Source organism: Syzygium oleosum, unplaced genomic scaffold, assembly GCF_021117445.2.
Source record: "Syzygium oleosum isolate NSW1041296 unplaced genomic scaffold, Sole_v2.1 Sole_v2.01, whole genome shotgun sequence".
NCBI lineage: Eukaryota > Viridiplantae > Streptophyta > Magnoliopsida > Myrtales > Myrtaceae > Syzygium > Syzygium oleosum.
In genome coordinates, this window is record NW_026607485.1 from 20268948 (window position 1) to 20291438 (window position 22491).

General features: G+C 42.1%; 1 protein-coding gene and 1 pseudogene across 1 annotated transcript; one reads left to right on the forward strand and one right to left on the reverse strand.

The window, feature by feature from the left end:
- Positions 1–9769: 9769 nt before the first annotated feature.
- Positions 9770–16614, forward strand: LOC130138242 (uncharacterized; annotated as a pseudogene).
- A 945-nt stretch (positions 16615–17559) lies between these two features.
- LOC130135639 (secreted RxLR effector protein 161-like) lies at positions 17560–17898 on the reverse strand. Its single transcript, XM_056305271.1, has one exon. It carries the CDS (start codon positions 17896–17898, stop codon positions 17560–17562), a length of 339 nt encoding a protein of 112 aa, XP_056161246.1.
- Between the last annotated feature and the right edge of the window lie 4593 nt (positions 17899–22491).

A 22491-nucleotide genomic window follows, 5' to 3' on the forward strand; every position in this document is an offset into this window, starting at 1 on the left:
CCACGAAGCTTCTCATATGGATAGTGCTAAGGCGTAAAATAACTTGTGATCAATCATATTATTGCATTGTCATTAAAACATACGAAGCTCAATTATAAATGTTGATGGAGTTGATGGAGTAATAGCATAAAATATACTCTATGATCACAATAATCTATTGTACGGTTCATGATCAAATATCACAAGTGTTTGTAATTAGAAAAGGTGAAATCAAAATATCAGAAAATGGTTATATTGTGACTTTCTTACCTTATGAAAAGTGCAAATACTAATTTGCACAATTAAAAAAGAGAGAGATGTAGTTCTAATCAAAGTTAAAGTTCTTTTGTGAAGGGCTTCCCATTACATGAATCATCTTTTTTTTAACTTATTTATTAGTCCGGGTTTATTATTTGGCTAGAAAATCACCATAAGGGAAAAGGAATATCATGGATCATATACTCAAAGATATAAATGATGGGTAAAAGCTGATTTATTATAAGGATGTTAATAGTTAGAGCTGCACCAAATTATTTGTTGAATTTTTTTTTTAGGAAAAAGTGGGAGGATGGTATAGGTCACCTTAAAATCTACGAAACCAATAGTTCTAGATTTCATGTTCTGAGAGCACATAGGATAGGTTTCTGTGTACTAAAAATTCGGGAGCAGTACGTATAGGGAGGTTCTAGGATAGGGTAAATACACTACTTACCCGTAATCCGCACACTTCTCCGCAAGTGGATTCTTCGGCATTCGAAACACCATCCTAATATCAACATGCTCAACGACTTGATATACACAAATCCCGACTTATAAATATATTGGCAATGTTAGGTATGTCGAGATTCGTTACTAAAACTTGCTTTACCAGTAGGTATGGCCAACTTTGGTTAGTATTGAACTTAAAAGAAGTTGGGTCCATAAATACCTATTGATTTTCTTGCCACATCGCGCACTGATCATAGGGATATAACTCCAATTTTGCTCTAAATTTAATGCTCTGAGGATAAGAATGGCGGAACATGGAAACGAATCAACCAAAAAAACGCAATTTCAAAGTACGAAAGAGAAACAAATCCAATTGCCTTCCCAAAATGGCCGCCACATGATGCCTTAGAAATCTTTGCTTCTGCGTTTTGATTCTTTCAGAGCACCTTATAAACCAAGCGAGACCGAACCAAATTAACTTGAGACAGACCACAACAAACATGGCGGCAACGGCGGAGGTGACGACGACCACTTTGTCCCTCGTCCTTTTCCTTTCCCTCCTATCGGCATTGACTATCTTCGAAACCGAAGCGCAGGTCGAACCCGTTGTTCATGTGACGAGTGAATTACCCGGCAACACGGACGCGGTGCACATCCATTGCAACTCGAAGGACTCAGTTGTGATCGATCAGGCGCTGAGCGCGGGCCAGAACTGCAGCTGGACCGCTAAGGAGAAGACGCTGTACAGCTGCGCGGCCGTGTGGACGGAGAAGATCGGGTCGTGGTCCGCCTTCGAGCCCAGTCGGGACGTGGGCCACGGTCACGTGCTTTGGTTGGTGAAAGAGGATGGCTTCTACCTTAGCTGGGATGGCAGTGGCTGGGTCAAGAAGGCCATTTGGGAAACGGAGTGAAGTGAACTTTTGAGGGTGCCTTTTTTTGGGGCTTTATATAGTTGTATAATTTAATTTCTCATGGAAAATGAATCGAATAATGTTATTTTTATGGTTAATACCACGAAAAATCTCAAACTAGTACTCCTGTGATAATTTTACTCCGAACTAATTTTTTGATCACAAAAAACCCCAAATTGATACACCTGTGACAAATTTAACCCGAACTATTTTTTTGACCACCAAAAACCCCACACTGGTACACTTGTAATAATTTTACCCCGAACTAATTTTTTAACCATCAAAAACCCAAAACTAGTACACCTAGAATAATTTTACTCCGAACTAATTTTTTAACCACAAAAAATCCCAAATTTGTACACCTGTGAGAAATTTACCCCGAACTATTTTTTTACCAGTAAAAACCTCACACTGGTACACTTGTGACAATTTTACCCCAAACTAATTTTTTGACCACTTAAAACGCCAAACTAGTACATTTGTGACAAATTTATCCTCCGTTAGTATCCGTTAAATTGGATTAATATCACCAAAAATCACAAATTTGTAAACTTATGACAAACGGAGGGGTAAATGTAACATCCTGAATTCGACCCACCTTCGTGATCAATGAAATAGATATGTATTCCTCATTTTATTTTAGTAAGTCTCGCCCGGAACGGATCCTTCTCGGGATACTGACCAATAGGGAATGGCTAACTAGGAAAATGGTACGTGGACCTAAAAACTCGATCGTGAATCGAGGCCCGATTTCGAGAAACGACGAGGAAATATTTTGGGCCAACGTGGGCCGATCTAAGAAGGAGACGGATTTGGTTTGGCCAACGACGTACGATCGGAATGCGGGTGATTCCGCACGACCGAGAGTGCGTGTGGCGAACAATCCCGAACTTATTCCGAACGATCGCGACCCCCGGAACTAGCAATAAATCCTTGCGTTCTTTTAGAAATCGAGATCGTCACGACTCGAGTAATCCTAAGTCGATACGCGTAACCTCTAAACAGCCGCCCGTTAGTGAGAGACACTAAAATCGCATTTGAGCGAAATTGATCGTGGAATTGAGTCCGGACTTTAGTGTCGAATTTCACAGACGTACGCAACTATTTTGCAAGGACAACGTCGTATTAGTGTTGCCAATTATATTTGGGATCGGTTTGATCAAGAAATGGAATTTTGGCCCGGAAATGGAAAATTACCAAATTGCCCCTAAGCCCTAAGTGTTAATTCCGAATTATTGGAGTTTAATTTAGTCATGATCAGCCCAATAGTGATCGAAAATTGATGGACAAAGAAGCCCCCCATCTCCTTTGCGAATCCCCAAAGTGCCCTTGGATATTTTAAGCAAGATTCAATCTAGACCCTTGATAGTGGATGGATGTGATTGGTACTAAAATTTTAGCCATTGGATCAAGTCATGAGTGGAGTGGGTAAGATGGTACTTGCCAGGAAGTAGTTCACCAACCCCCACCAACCCATTTTGGATAAACTCCCTTGCAATCTCTCTCTCCTCTCACTCTCTCCACCAACCGGTCACTCCCTCCCCTCTCTCTCACACCTCACTCTCTCCATTCCTTGGCCATGAGGAGCAGCCCCCGCCAGAGCAGCCACCGCCGCCGCCGCCCGCCGGTGCCGAGCGCCATATGCCGCCGTCCAGCCACCACCTCGCCTCACCACCCTCACCCGACCATTCCGACCGTCTCTCTCTCTTCCTCTCCTTTGCGACGCCACCCAGCCAGCCAGCCTCGCCTTGACCGGATCGCCACCGGCCGCCGTTCACTGCCGAGCGCCACCGTGAGGACCGCCGGGGCACCGCCACTTAACCGACCTGAACCAGCCGTCGTCTGGCCCGTTTTCTCTTGCGATCAGCCCACATTTGAAGCCTTAAACCTAGTGAGTGAAAACCCTAACCCTTAATTAGGATTATGTGCACTTTAGACAAGTTTTAGGGATTATTATGGTATTTTAGGGGTTGATTAGTGGCGGACGATTAGGGCTGACTTTGTGGCTATTTTGGTGGTTTAGTGTGATGATTTAAATGTGATTTGGTGGCCTAGAATGGGCTGGTTGTTGGCTGATCATTGTGGACTTGATTTGGGCAATTATGCGGATTAAAATGGGTTCAATGTGTGGGCTGAGTATTAGCTGGTTTTGTGGTGATTTTAATGGCCTAATGTGATGGTTTGGAAGTGGATTAGTAGCCTAGAGTAGGCTGTATAGTTGCTGTCCATTATGGGATTGATTGGGCCTTGTTCGGTTAATAGGTGAATTATTTGTGAAATGCCGAGTACACCTTGATTTGCTTATGTAGTGGCTGAATCGAGTGTGATTGATAATCGATTGTATGATGCCATGTTGAGTGTTTAATGTGGCCGAGAATTGAGGGGTATGGCGGGCCTTGAGTGTGTTCAATTATATTGATTAATCGCATGAATTTGGGTGCCAAGTATGTGTTGTAGCTGTTTTGAATTAATGGGTTCATTGAGCATGTTGCGGCATAAATTGAGCATGTGGCCAATTTAAATTGAGTGCCCAGTGTGATTTTCACGAATGCCGAGTGTGGACGTTATGGCCATGAGTGTGCATATTGAGCATTGGCATAACATGTGCATTATGTGAGTATGCACGGTTGGCATGAGCATGTGATTGCCTAACTCGCCCTGATGTATCTTACGCGGGGTTCAGATAATAATTGATGGTATGAGTACATGTGATCACATAAAGCCCTAATGCGTCTTACGCGGGGTATTGAACCCGTCCTTATGCGTGTTACTAATGCGTCTTACGCGGGGTATTGAACCCGTCCTTATGCGTGTTACGCGGGACGATGCCCGGACTATCGGAAGATGGCCAACCTGATGCGTTTTACGCGGGTTGTGTCATGAGCCTGATGCGTTTTACGCGGGCCGGAGATCGATCGAAAAGTGATAGACCTGATGCATGTTACGCGGGTTGGACCTGATGCATTTTATGCGGGTCGGTGAATAAATGGAAAGTTGGCACGTGTGCAAGCGTGCAAGTGTGCATTGAATTGTGCAAGCATGAGCATGACATTGGCAAGTGTGCAAAGAGTGCATAACGAGTGCAAGCATATACGTGGCATGTGATCGTGGCCAATTGAATGATATGTGTATGTGCATTGTTGGGCATAGTATTATTATTATTATGTGCCTAACCTGCAGGGTCAATTATATGTTGGATTTGGGCCGAGGGCCTAAGTCAGGTGATTACTAAATTGTGTGTTTAGTTGATACTTGTCCGGGAGGTGCATGTTAGCCTAGTTTAGGATTAGGGAACCTACTCGCTGAGATTTATTCTCATTGTTATTTAAACCCTACTTTTCAGATCCCCGACCCTGAAGATGGTAGATGTGTCGCTTCGTTTTGGGATCCCGTATCGCATAGAGCGATCGGTGATCGAGTGTCCCGTAGGGAACGAGGAGACTTATGTTAGGTTCTACACTATAGTTTGGGTCGACGAGGGCGGACCACATTTCCGAGCCCATCCTTATCTCGCTTGGTGTTTCTGGGACCAGTTCGGTACTCACGGACCTCTTAGGACCTTTGACGTCCCGTTCGACGTGTTAGGCCAGTTGGATCCGCAGGCCGCTGATGGGGAGATCGTGAGCCCCGCTGCCACGCCCGAGGAGGATTCCGACGCCTAGCCAGTCATCATCGGGATGGATACCGATTCCGAGGGAGAGGAGCCGATGGAATGGGAGTCCGATTAGGAGACGCAGTCGGAGTCGGAGCTGGAGCCGGAGCCTATGGAGCCGGAGCTGGAGGATGATTCCGAGGTGGAGTCAATGAGAGCCGAGTCCGAGCAGGATTCGATGGATTCCGAGTACGAGTCATCTGACGATTCGTCCGAGTCCTCAGGATCCGACTCTGACTGGTTGCCTTAGGGTTTGTCCTTGACCATGGTTAGGTAGGGTCGACACTTTTTGATAGAGCCCTTTTTAGAGTTAGTGCCTGACCCCCGAGCCACCTACCCCTTTTTTATGTTAGTGGCTGTTGACCCATTTTGGTTGGTGTATATTGCCTGGCAATGGATGTTGTAAATCCTCGTTATTAATGCAAGTTGTATTTATTGTAATTATTGCTATCCTTGGTTATGTTGTTTTATTATGTTCGGGTGTATCGTTGCTTCCGCATGTGCATTGCTCTCTGTTTTGGATTTTGGGTCGGCGACACGTCCTGGGACGTCGCACTTAATCGACCGCGGTAGGGTTGTCGCGTACAGTAAGGTTCGGGTCGTGACAGTAAAACCCTAAACTGGTACATCTGTCAACTACCACGTGTCATCAAATTTAGCAATTTGACAGTAAAATTTAACGGAAACCAACGGAGGGTAAATTTGTCACAGGTGTACTAGTTTGAGGTTTTTTGTGATCAAAAAATTAGTTCCGGGTAAAATTATTACAGGTGTACCAGTGTAGGGTTTTTGGTGGTCAAAAAAATAATTCAGAGTAAAATTGTCACGGATGTACCAGTTTGGGATTTTTTGTGGTAAAAAAAATTCGGGATAAAATTGTCACAGGTATACCAGTTTGGGGTTTTTCATGGTATTAACCCTATCTTACGATGAACTTTTGAAATCATTTTTAGTGCGAAATAACTTAAAATGAATTTTTTAGTGCAAAATAACCAAAGATGGTATACTAAATGATGAGACAAATTTAAAATGATTATTTAAATTGGCCAAATTTAGAGTAATAGAACTGTTTGTCTTGTTTTTCACGAGTCACAATAACCAAAGACGTTCATGGAATTTATGTAACTAGAAATTACCCCGTGCATGCATTACGGACGTAAATGAAGTCCAATGACACTGTTGTTATAAAAAATCGAATCATCTATCTAAACAATACCAAATCCTTCTAATGTCTTTTACATTTTATTTTGATCAAAAGAAAGTGTTCATTTGGCAACCGGACATTGCTACTTGTAATCTTTTTTCATCTTGATAATCTTGATGTACCGAATTAGTAATAAAAGGATTAATGTCATGAAAAACCTCACATCGGTACATCTGTGACAAATTTACCATCCGGTAGTTTCCGTTAAGTTGTATTAATACCATAAAAAATCACGAATTAATATACATGTGACAAACTGAGGGTAAAACTCCAAACTGGTACACCTGTCAATTGACACATGTCATCCAATTTAGCAATTTAACGGTAAAATTTAACAAAAACTAACGGAGGGTAATTTTATCACAAGTGTACTAGTCTAGGGTATTTAGTGGTCAAAGAATTAGTTTGGGGTAAATTTGTTACTGGTTTACTAATTTGGGATTTTTGTGGTAGTAACCCAAAATAAAACTATCTTCCCATTTATGAAAAGCAATTTATAAAAAAGTCCTCTTTCATTGTTTAAGCTGTGTAAACTGTAAATTATTGTCCACGAAACTCTTCATGTAGATAGTGCTAAAGTGCAAAATAACTTATGACCAATCATATTATTGCATTACATCTAAATCATACAGAGCTCAATTATAAACGTTGATGGAGTAATACACTAGCATAAAATATACTCTCTATGATCACAAAAATCTATTGCACAGTTCATGATGAAATATCGAAAGTGTTTGTATTTAGATAAGGTGAAATCAAAATATCATAAGATGGGTATAATGTGACTTTCTAACTTTACGAAAAGTGAAAAGAGTCATTTGCACATTAAAAAAGAGAGAGATGTAGTTCCAATCGAAGTTAAACTTCTTATGTGGAGGGCTTCCCATTACATGAATCATCTTTTATACCTTATTCATTAGTTTGCCTTTATTATTTGGCGAGAAAATCACCATAAGGATATAAATGATGGGTAGAGGCTGATTTATTTCTTTTCTTTTTACCTTGGATGTTTCTATAGTATTGGGATTTTATTAGGGATAATGACACAAATAGTCCCTGAACTGTGGCCCAATGTGCAATTTGATCCCTGAACTTTTAATTTGCTCAATATAGTTCATAAACTCTAGCCTAACGTTCACTGTGGTCAAAGAACTTTTAATTTATTCAATGTGGTCCCTGAACTTTTGGTAGATATTCAATTTAGTCCCTGAACTTGAATTAATGAAAGGACTATATTGAACATTTTCATATGGTTCAGGGATTAAATTGAACATCTACAAAAGTCCAAGGATCACATTTAACAAATTAAAAGTTCAGAGACCACATTAAACATTATACTAAAGTTCAGGGACTAAATTGAATAAATTAAAAGTTTTAGGACCAAATTACACATTGAGTTAAAATTCATGGACTGTTTGTATCATTTTCCCATTTTATTACTATTAGACATGAACGTGTACTTTATCATGTAATCCATTTGTGTTTTGAGTTGAATGTTTAATGCGTTAATAACTAGAGCTGCACCATTGAAAGAAATGTCGAGATGGTATAGGGTATCTTGGAATCTATGAAACCAATAGTTCTAGGTTTTATGTTCCAAGAGCCCGTAGGAAAGGTTTCTTGTTTCAAAATTTCAAAACCCGTACCTATAAAGAAGTCCCAGAATAAGGTAAATACACTACTTACCCCGGAACCCGCACACCTCTTCGCAAGTGGATTTATTGGTGTTCACCATCCGAGTATCAACACGCTCAACGACTTGACACACACAGTTCCCGACATATAAATATATAGGCAATGCTAGGTGCTTCGAGACTCAATACCAAAAGATATGGCCAATTTGGTTAGTATTGCCACATCGCTCACTAAGGATAAGAATGGGTGAAACTGGAAACAAATCAACCAAATAATGCAACATCAAAGTCCAGAGAAACAAATCCTTTTGTCACCCCAAAATCGCGGCGACATGATGCCTTAGAAATCTTCACTTTTGCGTTTTAACTCTTTCAGAGCGCCTTATAAACCAGAGAGACCGGGCCAAATTAACTCGAGACAGACTACAACAAACATGGCGGCGGCGGCGGTGACGGTGACGACCACTTTGTCCCTTGTCCTCTTCCTTTCCCTCTTGTTGGCATCGATCATCGCCGAGACCAAAGTGCAGGCCGAGCCCGTTGTTCATGTGACGAGCGAATTACCCAGCAACACGGACACGGTGCACATCCATTGCAACTCGGAGGACTTGGTCGTGATCGATTAGGCGCTGAGCGCGGGCCAGCACTGCAGCTGGACCACCGAGGAGAAGACGCTGTACAGCTGCTCAGCTGCGTGGACGGGGAAGATCGGGTCGTGGCCCGCCTTCGAGCCCAGCTGGGATGCGGGCCACAATAAGGTGCTTTGGTCGGTGACAGAGGATGGCTTTTACCTTAGTTGGGATGGCAGTGGCCGGGTCAAAAAGGCTATTTGGAATACGGAGTGAAGTGAACTTTTGAGGGTGCCCTTTTTTGGGCTTTATATAGTCGAATAATTTAATTTCTCATGGAAAAGGAATCGAATAATGTTATCTTTTACGATGAACTTTCGAAATCATTTTCAATGTCTATTTTTTTCTAGACCTACTTAGAAGGCCTCCGTTAATTTATCATTGATACCATCAAATTACTGATATGACATGTTGTACGACTTTTGGAATTTTTGAAATTTTATTTAGAACTTTATGATTTTTTTTTGTTTTACTTTTCTTTTCTTTGCTAGGGGCTGCCACGACCCTCGCTTGTGGCCGATGAGGGTTGCATCTGGGTGAGGTTAGCGAGGGCCGTGACTCCTCGCCCAAATCCAGGCGAGGGCCGCGATGGCCTCGGGTCACGGTCCCTTTGACCACTAAAACGGTTCAGGCAATGGTGTAAAATCTAAAAATAACAAACATTTAAATTTTAAAAGGTAATAAATAAATTACATACAATTCTACTATGGATATTTGAATATTCTGATCGATTTTTAAGTGTTTTGTGTTAAGTGCCACAAAATCTAAGAATTAGTCAAAAGTAGAAAAGCGAGGGAATCAAAAAAAGCAAGAGCAATGGTGTGTATATTAAAATTAATTTGTTCTTTCACAAAAAAAAGACAAATTTGCAAATACATGGAATTGTAAATCAATCCTTTGCTATGTTTGTTTCGTAAAAAATGGACTATCTGAATAATATTTTAGTGAAATGATTGCCGACTCGACCCGGACAGGTGACCCGTTCGGGTCAACCCGCGCGAAGGTGCTTCCCTAATGGCGGGAAAATGAAATATCTCAGAACTGAAATTGAGAGAGAGAGAGAGGTAGAGAGACAGAGAGAGAATGGAGGGAGGGAGCTCGAGAGCGGAGCTGCTATGCGCCGTCGAAGCCATCAGAACCTCCGACGTAAGCTCTCCGCGTCCCGAACTCCGTTCGTCGATCTCGTCCGATTGCTGTCTCGTTCGGTTTCGATGATGATTCGGCGAGTTCGAAGGTCTCGCGCGCCTTGTCGTGTCGCGTCGCGCGTCGCGAGCACGCCAGGGTTTACGATCGAGCGGTTTGAGTTCGGGATCGGTTTCGAACACCGCTTCGATCGATCCGGAAGTTGTCCTTCATTAGCGATTCTCTCGAATTGTTGCCGGGGAACTGGAGGGAGAAACGGAATGCTTGAGCTTGATGAATCCCTTGGGGAGAGCTGCATGGGATTTTGTTTTTTTTGTAGCGGTTGGAAAACTGTTTTCTCGTGTGTGATTTCGTTTTTTGCCGATACATTCGCAGGTCGTCGAGGCTCGGGTTCTGCTTATTACTGGGCTCGGTGAACTGGAACTGCGCGAGAGATCTGACATAGCTTTCGCTGTCGAAAGCCTAGTTGTATCCTCTTGAACCAAGAGTGTTTTCCTTTTACTTTTCTTTTCTTTTCGGTCGTTTTGCTTAATGATGTTGAGAGAATTAAGTGGATTTGGAATCGAATGCAATGTGAAGTAGCGGCTGTAATATCGAATCCTTCATTGTCTATGTTTAAAACTATCTGCGCATTGCCGTTTGTCTTTTTATTCGAGCGAATTGATTGGTTGCAAGTTCCCGATGAATGGGTGTAGTGCTGTTCTTGAATTTTGCAAATTATGGGAGTCTGATATGATGTGTTATTTTGCACATTTTGGATGAGTGTCTTGGGGATGAATTTGAGATCCAGAGGAGCTCCCTCTCTGAATGCTGTTCCTCTGTGTCGACAAATCAAGTGCATTCTTCTAGTAAAATTTTAGTTTGGTATAAATAGCATGCTCCGCCTTTGTTCATTGCATTTTCCTGCTGCTTCTTTGCCTTCTGCTCTACTTTTAATTCATGCTCAAGTAAAGCTTCCGGGTTGATCGGAGAAGTATGTGCACAATGGATTTTTGGCATTTCTTTGTTAATTGCTCTAGCTGCGGCTCTCAAAATGGCCCTTCCTAATTTTGACGTTTCTTTGTTTGGGAGAGAAGGGAGGGAGAGAAAATGAGAGGTGGGTGTGGAAAATTTCAGAAAATCTAAATATTTTGTGAGGAGAGATTGGATGGAAAATGTGATTTTTCCTCACCCACCCCATATTTTCCTCCCCCTCTTCCAAACAAAATCTTAAACAATTTGCAGATGAATATTTTAACATTTATTTGGTCCTAATACGCGTGCTATTCCGAAGGACTAGTCAGTCTTTCAGTGCATCTGACTAATTCCTTTATACTATCTTAATGCCGTTTTTGCCTTCTTTAACTTGAGAAATGCTTCGAACATGGAAGGACTGAAGGACTAAAGCACGTGCAAGCTGTTTTTTCTCTAATCATTATGACTGATTTGATCCACTGGAATTCTTTAAGAAAACAGATGGGAATATTTTCATGCTTGTCTTTGCGAAATCATGATTTTTACCTTGACAACAATCTGGACATTTTGGGAGGACTACACTTGTTTGGATGTTACCCAGTGCATATTACACAAAGCAATCGTACAGGTCGCTACAAAGTTCCTCAAGCCTACTTTATGTGGTGGCCTGACACCATTCCTTACTCTTGGGGCCCAGGTAGCTTTGTTTTCTTATGATGCTCCTAATACCAACTCCCACCTAGGAATGAAGAATGCCTTGCGTGCTGTTGCAAGTTAGCATGGTGTGAGTGAATGCACACGAGCAAACACTTCTTCGAAATTTTGTATAGTGAGTGGTGTTGTTAATTTCATGACAGGCAAGCATTTGGTGTAAAAAGCATCTACAGATGACGATTATGTCAATGGAGGAATCACAGGAAGAAGAACATTGCAAGATGTTCTATGGGGTAACTTATCTCTTGTTGCTACTTGATTCTCTTTAGTATCTTCCTTACCAAAAATGCAATACTGCTAGGCGTAGAAGAGAGCTTTCTCTATTTTTGGGGGGTGAGGAGTGGGAAGTTTTTGGGGGATGGGTGATGGGGAGGGCTGGAGTTGGGGAATTGCAAGCAGAGAGGGGTAAGTGGAAATCGCGGCTGGCTCTTGTCTCGCCATTGCACTGAATTGTTTGGGACTGTGTTGGGAGCTTAGACAAAGTACAAGATGAAGCTAAAAGTTTGACTGAATTTATTTTTACTAGACTATCTTACTTCAGTTCCAATCTATCTTAAACCTATAGTAGGAAATCCCAGCTTGAATACACTATGAATGGGTCTGGCAACTGAAACCTGTGCACGGAGGAAGAAAGGAAAATATTCTGCATTAATAATTCTCTGATTAGGTAAAGGACCTTAAATTAAATTGGGGAAAAATATGTATCATCTATTACTGTCGGATGCTATCATGTATCTTCTTCTTCTGGCCAAATGCTTTTCTCTATCTTTGACATTCTGAAACTCTCTAGTGCAGCTGCTTCTAGATGTACTTACTTTCTGCAGTGCAAGCTTTACTGCTTTGGTGCAGTATCCTTCGCTAACAGACAATACACTAATGAACGTTTTGGAGAGTTCATTATTGGAACAACTGAATTTAACAAAAGATTCATTGTTGGGGACTGAGGTACTTATTTACGGCATTAAGTATTGCCTTCCAATCATCTCTTTCATATTTTATTTCTACTCTTAATTCAACAACTGTAGATTAGTTACTTCCGGGGCTCATTTCCAGAATCTCGGATAGGTTAAACTTTGAAAACATGGAATTCTTCTCTTTATTCTTTTCCTATCTAACAGGGGAAGCATATGCCTTTATTTTGCCATTTTTGATAAAATAATTAAGTTCATGTTTGATGCAGAGAATCCAATCCGTTAGCTCAGAAATAGTGAAGGTTGCACATACAGTCATCAATTCGGTTGTAAAATTATGCGAAGATTATTGCCAATCTGGGAACCATTTGCAAGAAAGATCTGAGAAAGACCCGAGTACCATGGATACAGAAGGGGCTGGTGACATAAATTATGTTGCTAACATGGCAAAACATACAGTAGAAAAACTGTGTGAATTGGGAACTATTGCAGCTAGTGGTGGTGGAACTCTGGTCAGCATTCTGAATGTCACTTGGAAAGGTGTTGTCACACTTCTTCAGATAGGAAAAGCAGCAGTAGAAGTCAATTTTAATGTAGCAGATATTATTTTGACTCTTATTTCACTAGCCAATGAATCTCTGAGATGTGCAGCTGAGAATTGGTCTTTGCTGAAGGAATCTATTTCTCAAGCAGAAGCTAGACGGTCATTTGTTCCTGTAAAGTTTTACCTTGTTAATGCTGTGAAAATAGCCTCCCTGTATCCATGTCAATCATATGGTGTTCACAGGCAGTTAACACACTGTGCCCTGATGATTGCAAATATGAAAATTCAAATGTGCCATGAGGAGCACCTAAAAATTGCTAGTGAGGTATTGTCCGAACTTTTGGATCAAACATCCATGAATTTATACAACTCCTTGCTGAATTCTGATGAAGTGAACCAGGAGATGAAGTTTGAAATTCTGGATTGTTTGTTCAGTGACGAGACCTATATCGATGAGAACTCAAATGCTGTTAATTGCACTAAGGCAGTGGATAAAATCTTCTCAGCGAACTCCAAGGTTATGTTTGGGACAAGACTACCTTCGCTTGGCCGGATTCTGTTACTTGCTTGTCTCTTGAGATCTTCTCACGATATTGAAGGAGATGTACGACTTGGGATAACCAGAAAGCTCGGATGGCTTTTCGACATACTTGTCCATGAAGAAGTATATCCTTCCATCCTCTCAATGTCGATACCCCAACTATATGGTACTAAGAAGACCCCGGAGTTGGTATGGGAGACTGTGTTTGCTTCGCTTATACATTCCCTCAAATCTTTCATGATTGTGGCCTACTCTAGTACGGCATGGGGAGAAGTGGAGGCTTTCTTGCTTGACAACTTCTTCCATCCTCACTTTCTTTGTTGGGTGATTATAATGGAGCTGTGGTGCTTTATGATGCGCTATGCTGAAACCGATGTGGTAAATGATGTTATTGATAAACTCTGCTCATGTCTCAAATCTGTGGCTTCTGTCGAAGCTGTTTTTGTTGACAATTCTTCCCTGAGAAAAGTGGCCAGATCAATAAATATGCTGGTTTCTTGTGGTACATCTGTGGCAGACGGTTTATAACTTTGTTACTAGTGGTGGTGTATCTCTGTTATCATCAGTCATGAATGTAGCCTTGCTTGCAGAAGGTTTTTCTCTAAATTTGCTTTCAGACAACTTGAGAGGCATCGCTAAACAAAGGATAATCAGTGATTATGATGAATTCATTGGAGGTTTTAGCGGCATGCTCATCAGCGCTTGCCCTTCTAGGCTGCTGGGGGCTCCACTCTTTGTGTTGTGTGCTTCTTTGCCATCTCTGTAAGTCCCTTTGCATTTTGGAAGAGAAGTTCCGATCAGAAGAAAAATAGGCATTAATTATATTGCCAATGTTTACTGAATAATAACTATCATAATAGGAAACTTTCTTGTTGTTCGAGGCAGTTTGCAATAAATAATTGTAGCACAAAACCGCAGCATCCATTACATGCATTTGCAATTTTTTTTGGTCCCACGACTATTCACGGGTCTCTTCCCATAAAGGCCCATATGCCATTATTACTCGGCCCATTTAACTCCTTCAATCACAAGGTTTCGCAGAGGAGCTATTATCTCCGAGCTATCTAAACCCAATGCGGCATCGGGAGTTATTTGTTAGCCAGGACTTCTTCTTATGGCTAGATCTAATCCCCTGGTTCCAGCAGACAGGAAAAAAAATTTCACGCCCTTCCTTGCCTGACCCTGAGATGTGGATCATCCAAGGGCAAGGAATGGATAATGAAATGAATGAGACTCATTCGTAGGAACAAAAAGAAGCAGATCTGTTCTGTATCCATTAAGTACCAATATGCAATGGGGGTTGATCCTTTTCTATCAGATAGGAAGGGCTGTTTCACAAAATCATTCTTCAATTCCTGACAAATCTATTTGTCTATTTTCCTCTGCTGGGCTCAACGATAAATGTTTGCTTAGTATTACTTTATTTACTTTTTTGTTCAATAGAAGATTCTTTTCAGTTCATTTCATGAGGTTTTTCCCTTTTACAGTGAAACACAAATATTGTCAATTTGTTTCCAGCACTGCATGATTGCTGAACTCTAACAACACCTTTTGACCTAGTGAATTCAGGTTAAGTAGCAATTGTTATTGTCATTGAAATCTGAATCAACTTTTTACATTCTCTAGCCAGGTTGCCGAATCTGACGTTGACGAGAAGACAGTAAAGTTCCTAGCTGATATTCTGCAGAGCTGCACCCGTTCTCCAGAGAATGTGGCAAGTGACATTTGCCTTAAGCTTTTGGGTCAAACACTGGCAATAGTTTCTAACATGACACATCTATATGCATGTAATGGCATGGACGAAGTCATCATGAAGCTGCAAAACCTGTTTACTATAAGGCCATTGGCAGCTGATGCCAAGCTGTACCAGTGCAAAGTTGATTTGGCTCTTTTCATGGCAGGACTTGGTCATATAGAAATAGAAGAAAGAGATGAATGTCCAAAGAGCTCTGCTATTTGGGATCTGTATCATATGTTACTAAGAGAACAGCACTGGGCTCTCACACATTTGGCAATTAAAGCATTTGGACATTTTGCTGCAAGAACCTCCTGCAATCAGCTTTGGAGATTCGTGCCACAAAATGCTGCTCTATCATACGATTTATTGCAAGGAAATGAGGCAAATGAGGAAAGATTTATGTCTGAATTCAAGAAATTTCTTGAGAAAGAAGTTGCCCTTCTTAAAACTTTTCCCTGCACTGAGCAGCTTCAGATGCTGAGAAAAGAGGCTTTGATCCTTAAGGTCACAACTCAAAAGAGTCAAAATATTGACGTGGAAGCTGTTAGGCATGAAAGAGCAGAATGGATTTGTGAAAATAGATCCAACAAGAAGAGGAAGGTTCCTGACGAGATCAGCAAGGGTGTTGAATTGCTGCAGACTGGTTTGAAGGCCATTTCTGATGGTCTTTCCTTGTGGGAGAAGACTGAGGCTTGCCCCTCAGAACTTCATGATAAGTTTTTGGTTAATTTTTCTTGCCTCGGGGATGTGATTACTCACTTAACTGGCCTTGCTCGTATCGATTAATGTTGTGGATTAATACTGCCTGCTAGAAATACTTCATAAACAGACTAACACATGGTCTCATTCTCCTTCACTGTTTACATAGAAAAGATCATACCCGTATAATTCAGCTTAAACCAGTTCAGTCCTCTGTTCAGTAACGAAATTGACTACTCAATTGCTCACTTTGAAAAGAAAGAAACCAATGTTTCAAAGAGACTTGCTGGGACGGGGCAGTAATATTTCTGGTCCATGTTCCGCAAATTTCACTTAGGTACATCATTTTAATTTGATTTGGCTGGGAGTGTGCCAACCATGGAGATGTTTTTTTGAGTGACTCTACAGTTGGCATCTTGTGGGTACAATGGCACAAGATTCTCTCCTGTCTATCAGCATATGTGATCCTGTGTTGGAGTCTTGGAGACAGAAGAGAAGTCATCCACTCCATCAGGAAACCAGAAGGCATTTCCTGGTAAGTATATTTACTAGGATTATATGGAGGCATTGCTTGTAGCATTGTCTATGTTGTGTGAAATTTTTACAGTGAGTGGCGTTTCATGGTAGGTCTAGTCTACTATTGTGGCTTGTTCTGATGTGCCCCTTAACTTGTGTTGGGGTGCCCTTTACTTTGTCCGTTTATCACCTTTTATAGACGGACAACATATTAGTAGCTCTTCCTTTTGTTTACATTGAGAAAACTGTAAAAGCACAATTCAAATTTCAAAGCTAAAATCAAATTTAAAATGCTAATGTCTTTAATGGCTGAGTATGTATAGTAAAACTCCGTCAAATCTCCTTTTATTTAACCATCAAACTAGATTGAATGGAACATAGGATAGTCAGTCTCCTATGTTTGAAGTTGAGCACCTTGACCCCCAACTCTCTAGCTCATTAGTTTTTTTACTAAATTCTTGAGCTTGATTTCAATCAAATTATTGTCTTGCCTGTCGTACCCGACGTCATTCATAGGGGATTTAAGGTACTTGAAGATTAAAATCTTTGTCAATGACGTGTGAGAATTCACCAACCAATGTCTTAAACCCGTTTGGTTCCTGCGTATTCTCATAAATGTTATATTTAATTTACATCAAGAATGAAAACGGCTTTGAAAATATGTTTGACAACTGTTAATGATAAAAGAGTAACTTGTTTATTTCAGAGATAACAAAGAGTATTTATAGGCTTAGGATTAAGCCTAATACATTTACACAAATATCCCCAACTTGCTAATACTCTAAAGTAATAAACCCAACACTCCCCCTCAAGTTGGAGCGTACATATCAAAAAGTCCTAACTTATGACAAATATACGAAACTCGTCCACGTCGAAGAGGCTTTGTGAAAATGTCTGCTAGTTGCTCTTCAGAACGTGTGTGTACCAACCGTATGTCTTCGCAGTTCACCTTTTCTCGAACAAAATGACAATCCACCTCTATATGCTTCGTTCGCTCATGAAACACTGGATTGCTAGCAATATGAATAGCAGATTGATTATCACAACACAAAATAGATGATCCGGTCATAGGTAGTCCAATCTCAACTAACAACCCATTGAAGTTCACTGGTAACATTAGCCATAGCACGATACTCGGCCTCTGCACTAGATTGGGAAATAACAGACTGTTTCTTACTTTTCCACAACACAAGATTACCACCAAGAAATACACAGTATCCTGAAGTAGACCGGCGATCCATAGGGCAACCAGCCCAATCTGCATCAGAATATCCTGTTACCTCCAAAGATTCAGGGTTGGAATAACCAGCTATACGAAGATGACCTTGATTATGGAACACAAGTCCTTGACCTGGTGCTCTCTTCAAATATCGAACAATTTGTAGAGCAGCTTGCCAATGATTAGTACGAGGAGAGCTCATAAACTGACTCACCACACTAACAGCAAATGAAATATCCGGACGGGTAATGGTAAGATAATTTAACTTGCCTACTAACCGACGATACTTCTCTGGATCATGAAGAAGTTCTCACTGTTCATTGTCAAGCCTCACTCCAGGATCCATAGGTGTGTCACCAGGTTTAGAATCATGTAAGCCAACCTCCTTAAGAATGTCAAGAGCATACTTTCGCTGGGAGAGAGCAATGCTACCATTGGCATAGGCAACTTCAATGCCAAGAAAATATCGCAGACGACCTAGGTCTTTAGTGTTAAACTCCTTTTGAAGAAACTGCTTAAGTCGTCGTATGCCTTCAACATCGCTGCCTGTGACAATGATATCATCAACATAAACAACAAGAATAACACATCCTTTTGAAGATGACATACTAAATACTGAGTGATCCACACTACACCGATGCATGCCAAAAGTAATAACCGCATCACTGAACCGGCCAAACCAAGCACGAGGAGATTGCTTAAGCCCATAAAGAGCTTTTCGCAATCGGCACACCTTCTCCCCCTGAGCAACAAACCCAGGTGGTTGCTCCATATATACTTCCTCGTGAAGATCACCATGAAGGAAGGCATTTTTTACATCAAGCTGATGAAGAGTCCACTGAGACCGAGCAGCCAAGGAAATAATGATACGAACAGAAGGAATTTTGGCTACCGGAGAGAAAATTTCATCATAGTCAATACCATAAGTTTGAGTATAGCCCTTGGCCACAAGACGCGCCTTTAAACGATCAACTGTACCATCTGGATGGTGTTTGACAACAAAGACCCAGCGACAACCTACCAATTGTTTATGAGCCGGCAAGGGAACGAGCTCCCAAGTCTTATTATGATGTAAAGCAGCCATCTCCTCCTCCATAGCGCGAGCCCACCCTGGATGGGCCAAAGCCTCCTGGACACTACTAGGCACAGACACAGAAGCAAGAGATGACACAAAGGCAGACATCTGAGGGCTTAAGTTATGATAAGACACAAAATTAGAAAGAGGATACCGAGATCGAGTACGGTGAGCAATAGGAGAACTATCAGGAGACGGTGGAAGAGGATCGGAAGCCTGGACCGAAGTTGGTGGTGGTGGTGGAATACTTGCTGGTGAAGATGTATTACCCCAAACAGAACGAGGACCACGTGTATAGACCTGAAGAGGGTTCGGTGCTGGTGAGCCTGGATCCGGTGGAGCAGCACCAGAAGTAACAAACGGTGGCTCCGGCTGAGATGTAGGTGCAGAGGGTGGCAGAAGGTCCAGGGTTAATGGTGCTTGAGGACGATCATCGCCAAAGAATGCTTTATCCTCAAAGAAAGTCACATCAGCAGAAACATACTCCCGACGACGAGTAGGATTATAACAAACATATCCCTTTTGAGTACGGGAGTAACCAACGAATATACATTTTTCAGCACGAGGTGATAATTTGTCTAATCCAGGAGACAAAGAATGAACAAAACAGACACATCCAAAGATACGGGGGCGAACAGACCATAAAGGACGATCAGGATGAAGAAGAGCATAAGGAATAACTCCTTTCAGCACGGAGGACGGAAGACGATTAATAAGATGACACGCTGTAAGTAGAGCATAGCTCCAGAATGATTTAGGTATATGAGTGTGAAGAAGAAGACAACGAGCAACGTCTAACAAATGACGGTTCTTACGTTCAGCAACTCCATTTTGTTGCGGAGTGTGAGCGCAAGAACTCTGATGTAAAATACCATGAGATTTGAGAAACGGAATAAAGGTAGATGAAGAAAAGTACTCACGAGCATTGTCAGTACGCAAACACTTAATAGAACAATCATACTGCGTACGTACTTCATTATAAAACTGGCAGAAAGAATGAAAAACTTCAGTACGATCTTTTATTAAATATAACCAAGTTGTACGAGTATAATCATCAATGAAAGTGACAAAATACCGAAAACCAAATGAAGACTCTCGACTAGGACCCCACACATCGGAGTGAATTAACTCGAATGGATGAGACGCACGACTCAAAATACGAGGAGAGAAAGACTCACGATGGTGTTTACCTAACTGACACGTTTCACAATTAAACTGAAAACCTGAACTAGACACGAAAGGAAACCGTCGGAGTACGTCTGCTGATGGATGACCAAGACGACAATGTAATCGATAAGGATCATCCACGGCTTTATTCTGAACTGTTGTAGCAGCAGCTATAATCTCAGGTTCCAGGATGTACAACCCACCAGCTTCACTCCCACCACCTATTCGGCATCCAGTCTTCCGATCCTGAAGAACACACGAAGACGAAGAAAAGATAATATCGCAATCAAGATCACGAGTAATAGAACTGACTGATAATAGATTGTAAGGAAAGTGTGGAATATGGTAAACAAAAGGCAAGGAGACCGAGGAACTCAATGATACACAACCTGTACCAGTAACTTTGGATTGAGAACCATCTGCTAAGGTGACTGACATAGAAGGAACAGATGAGGTGGATGTGAGAAGACGAGGATCACCAGTCATATGATGAGTGGCACCCGAATCAATAACCCAAGAACGAGGAGGAGTTGTACTGGACAATAGACATGTAGGATCATTACGCTGTGCTAAAGTAGCAGTAGGACCAGAGACAGTACCACTCTCACTCTGTCGTGCTCTGACCAACTCATCATATTCTGCACGAGTCAACTGTACTGTACCCTGTCCAGAAGAAGATCCAAGGGAAGGAGCCCAAGGTTCAGTATCAATAGAAGCATATAGACCTCGTAGTTCGGGATGGAGGTCATAACAATAATCAACAGTATGCCCAGAAAGCTGGCAATGAGTACAAAAGCGATTCGCTCGACCACCACCACGTGCTCCTATAGAAGTATTACTACCACCACCACGAACGGCACCTCGGCCTTGAAAACCACGACCACGACCACGACCACGGTAAGAACTATCAGAATTCCATTGTCCACGGCCGTTAATACGACCACGAGTCCCTTGACCTCCACGAGCCACCATTGCACTACTATCTGAAATTACTGAAGTCTTGGGACTGGAAGTGTAACGAGCAGCTCGAGAATACACTTCTTCAATGGAAGGAAGAGTGCTCTGAGAGGTAATCTGTTGACGAAGAGCACTATGATCTGGACCAAGGCTACGAAGAAAGAGCACGGTTATCATGTCCGCTTCTCGTTGCTGCATCTGAGTAACTGTGGTAGCAGGTGGAAAATAAGACTTGAGGCGCTGATACAAAGATGCAAAACGAGCATAATGTTCTGCCAAACTAGCATCACCAATTTTGGCTTCAAATAAAGCCTCCCACATGTCACAAACTCGACTCATGTTATTCTGTCCAGAATACAGTAAAGCACACTTTGTCCATACCTCACGAGCTGTAGTGCAATCCATGAAAAGATGACGAATAGATTCAGCCATACTTCCCCATAAAAGTGTACGCAAAGTAGCATCTACGTACTTCCATTCATCTAGACTAGTTGAATCTGCAGGTGGTTCTTCTTCAAGCCATCTAGACTGGCGATTAGAATAAATAAAAGTCGAAAGAGCCATCGACCAAGAAGGGTAATTGGTACCGTCCAACTTGACCAAGGTATTGTGCAGATTAGTCATACTATAATATGAACCAAAAGATACTGAACTCAAAGAAGCACTAGAGGAGCCCAATCCCGAAGTAATAGACGGTGAATTAGATGAACCAGTAGACATCCTCACAAACCACTAATCACTGGAAACTTGACCCGCGTATGTAATAAATAACACACCCCACTTATTATATAACTTCTGCAAGTATCCGCAAATCTCAGTAACCCCACATGTCACTCCAACTACAGAACACAAAAAATTCAGAGAACTAACGCTTCAAAACATCACATTCAGCCAAAAGAACCAGTACCACCAAATTCAATGCTCCATCTTCACAAACCACAATGAAAAACAGCAAATTCAACTCCACAAATCACTTCCACACAATCCTCGGCCTCAGAAACTCCCCTGATAACATCGATTTCTGGGTTTCAATACATCAAAACACATGAGAGATCTGAGGCGAGTGATACCATGGTCAGACAACACTGATTTCTGACCTAGATGAGTTCCAGCAGCCTTATTCTTGGATTCGCCGGAGCTGGGCGACCCTGGATTGAAGTCGTCAGAGGTCGGCGACCACGGATGGGGGTCGCCGGAGGTGTGCCGGAGCTGGGCGACCTTGGATGGAGGACGCCGGGGTCTGGCGACGCCGGACGGAGGGTCGCCGGCCCTGGGCGACGCCGGACTAAGGTCGCCGGACCTAGATCTCGGCGGATCTGAGGTCGCCGGACCTAGATCTCGCCGGATCTGAGGTCGCCGGCCCTGGGCGACGCCGGACGGAGGGTCGCCGGCCCTGGGCGACGCTGGACGGAGCGTCGCCGGCCTTGGGCGACGCCGGTCGGAGGTCACCGGAGGGAGCTACAGTAGTTCGCCGGCGAGATCTACAGTGGTGGTGGCTAGGGTTTACTGTGAGAAGGTTAGGTTTAGGTTTTTAATTTAGGCTTTGATACCATGTTAATGATAAAAGAGTAACTTGTTTATTTCAAAGATAACAAA

Bases quoted from the DNA above. Each gene is read 5' to 3' on its own strand.
- LOC130135639 (XM_056305271.1), bottom strand. From the start codon at position 17,898: ATGAGCTCTCCTCGTACTAATCATTGGCAAGCTGCTCTACAAATTGTT.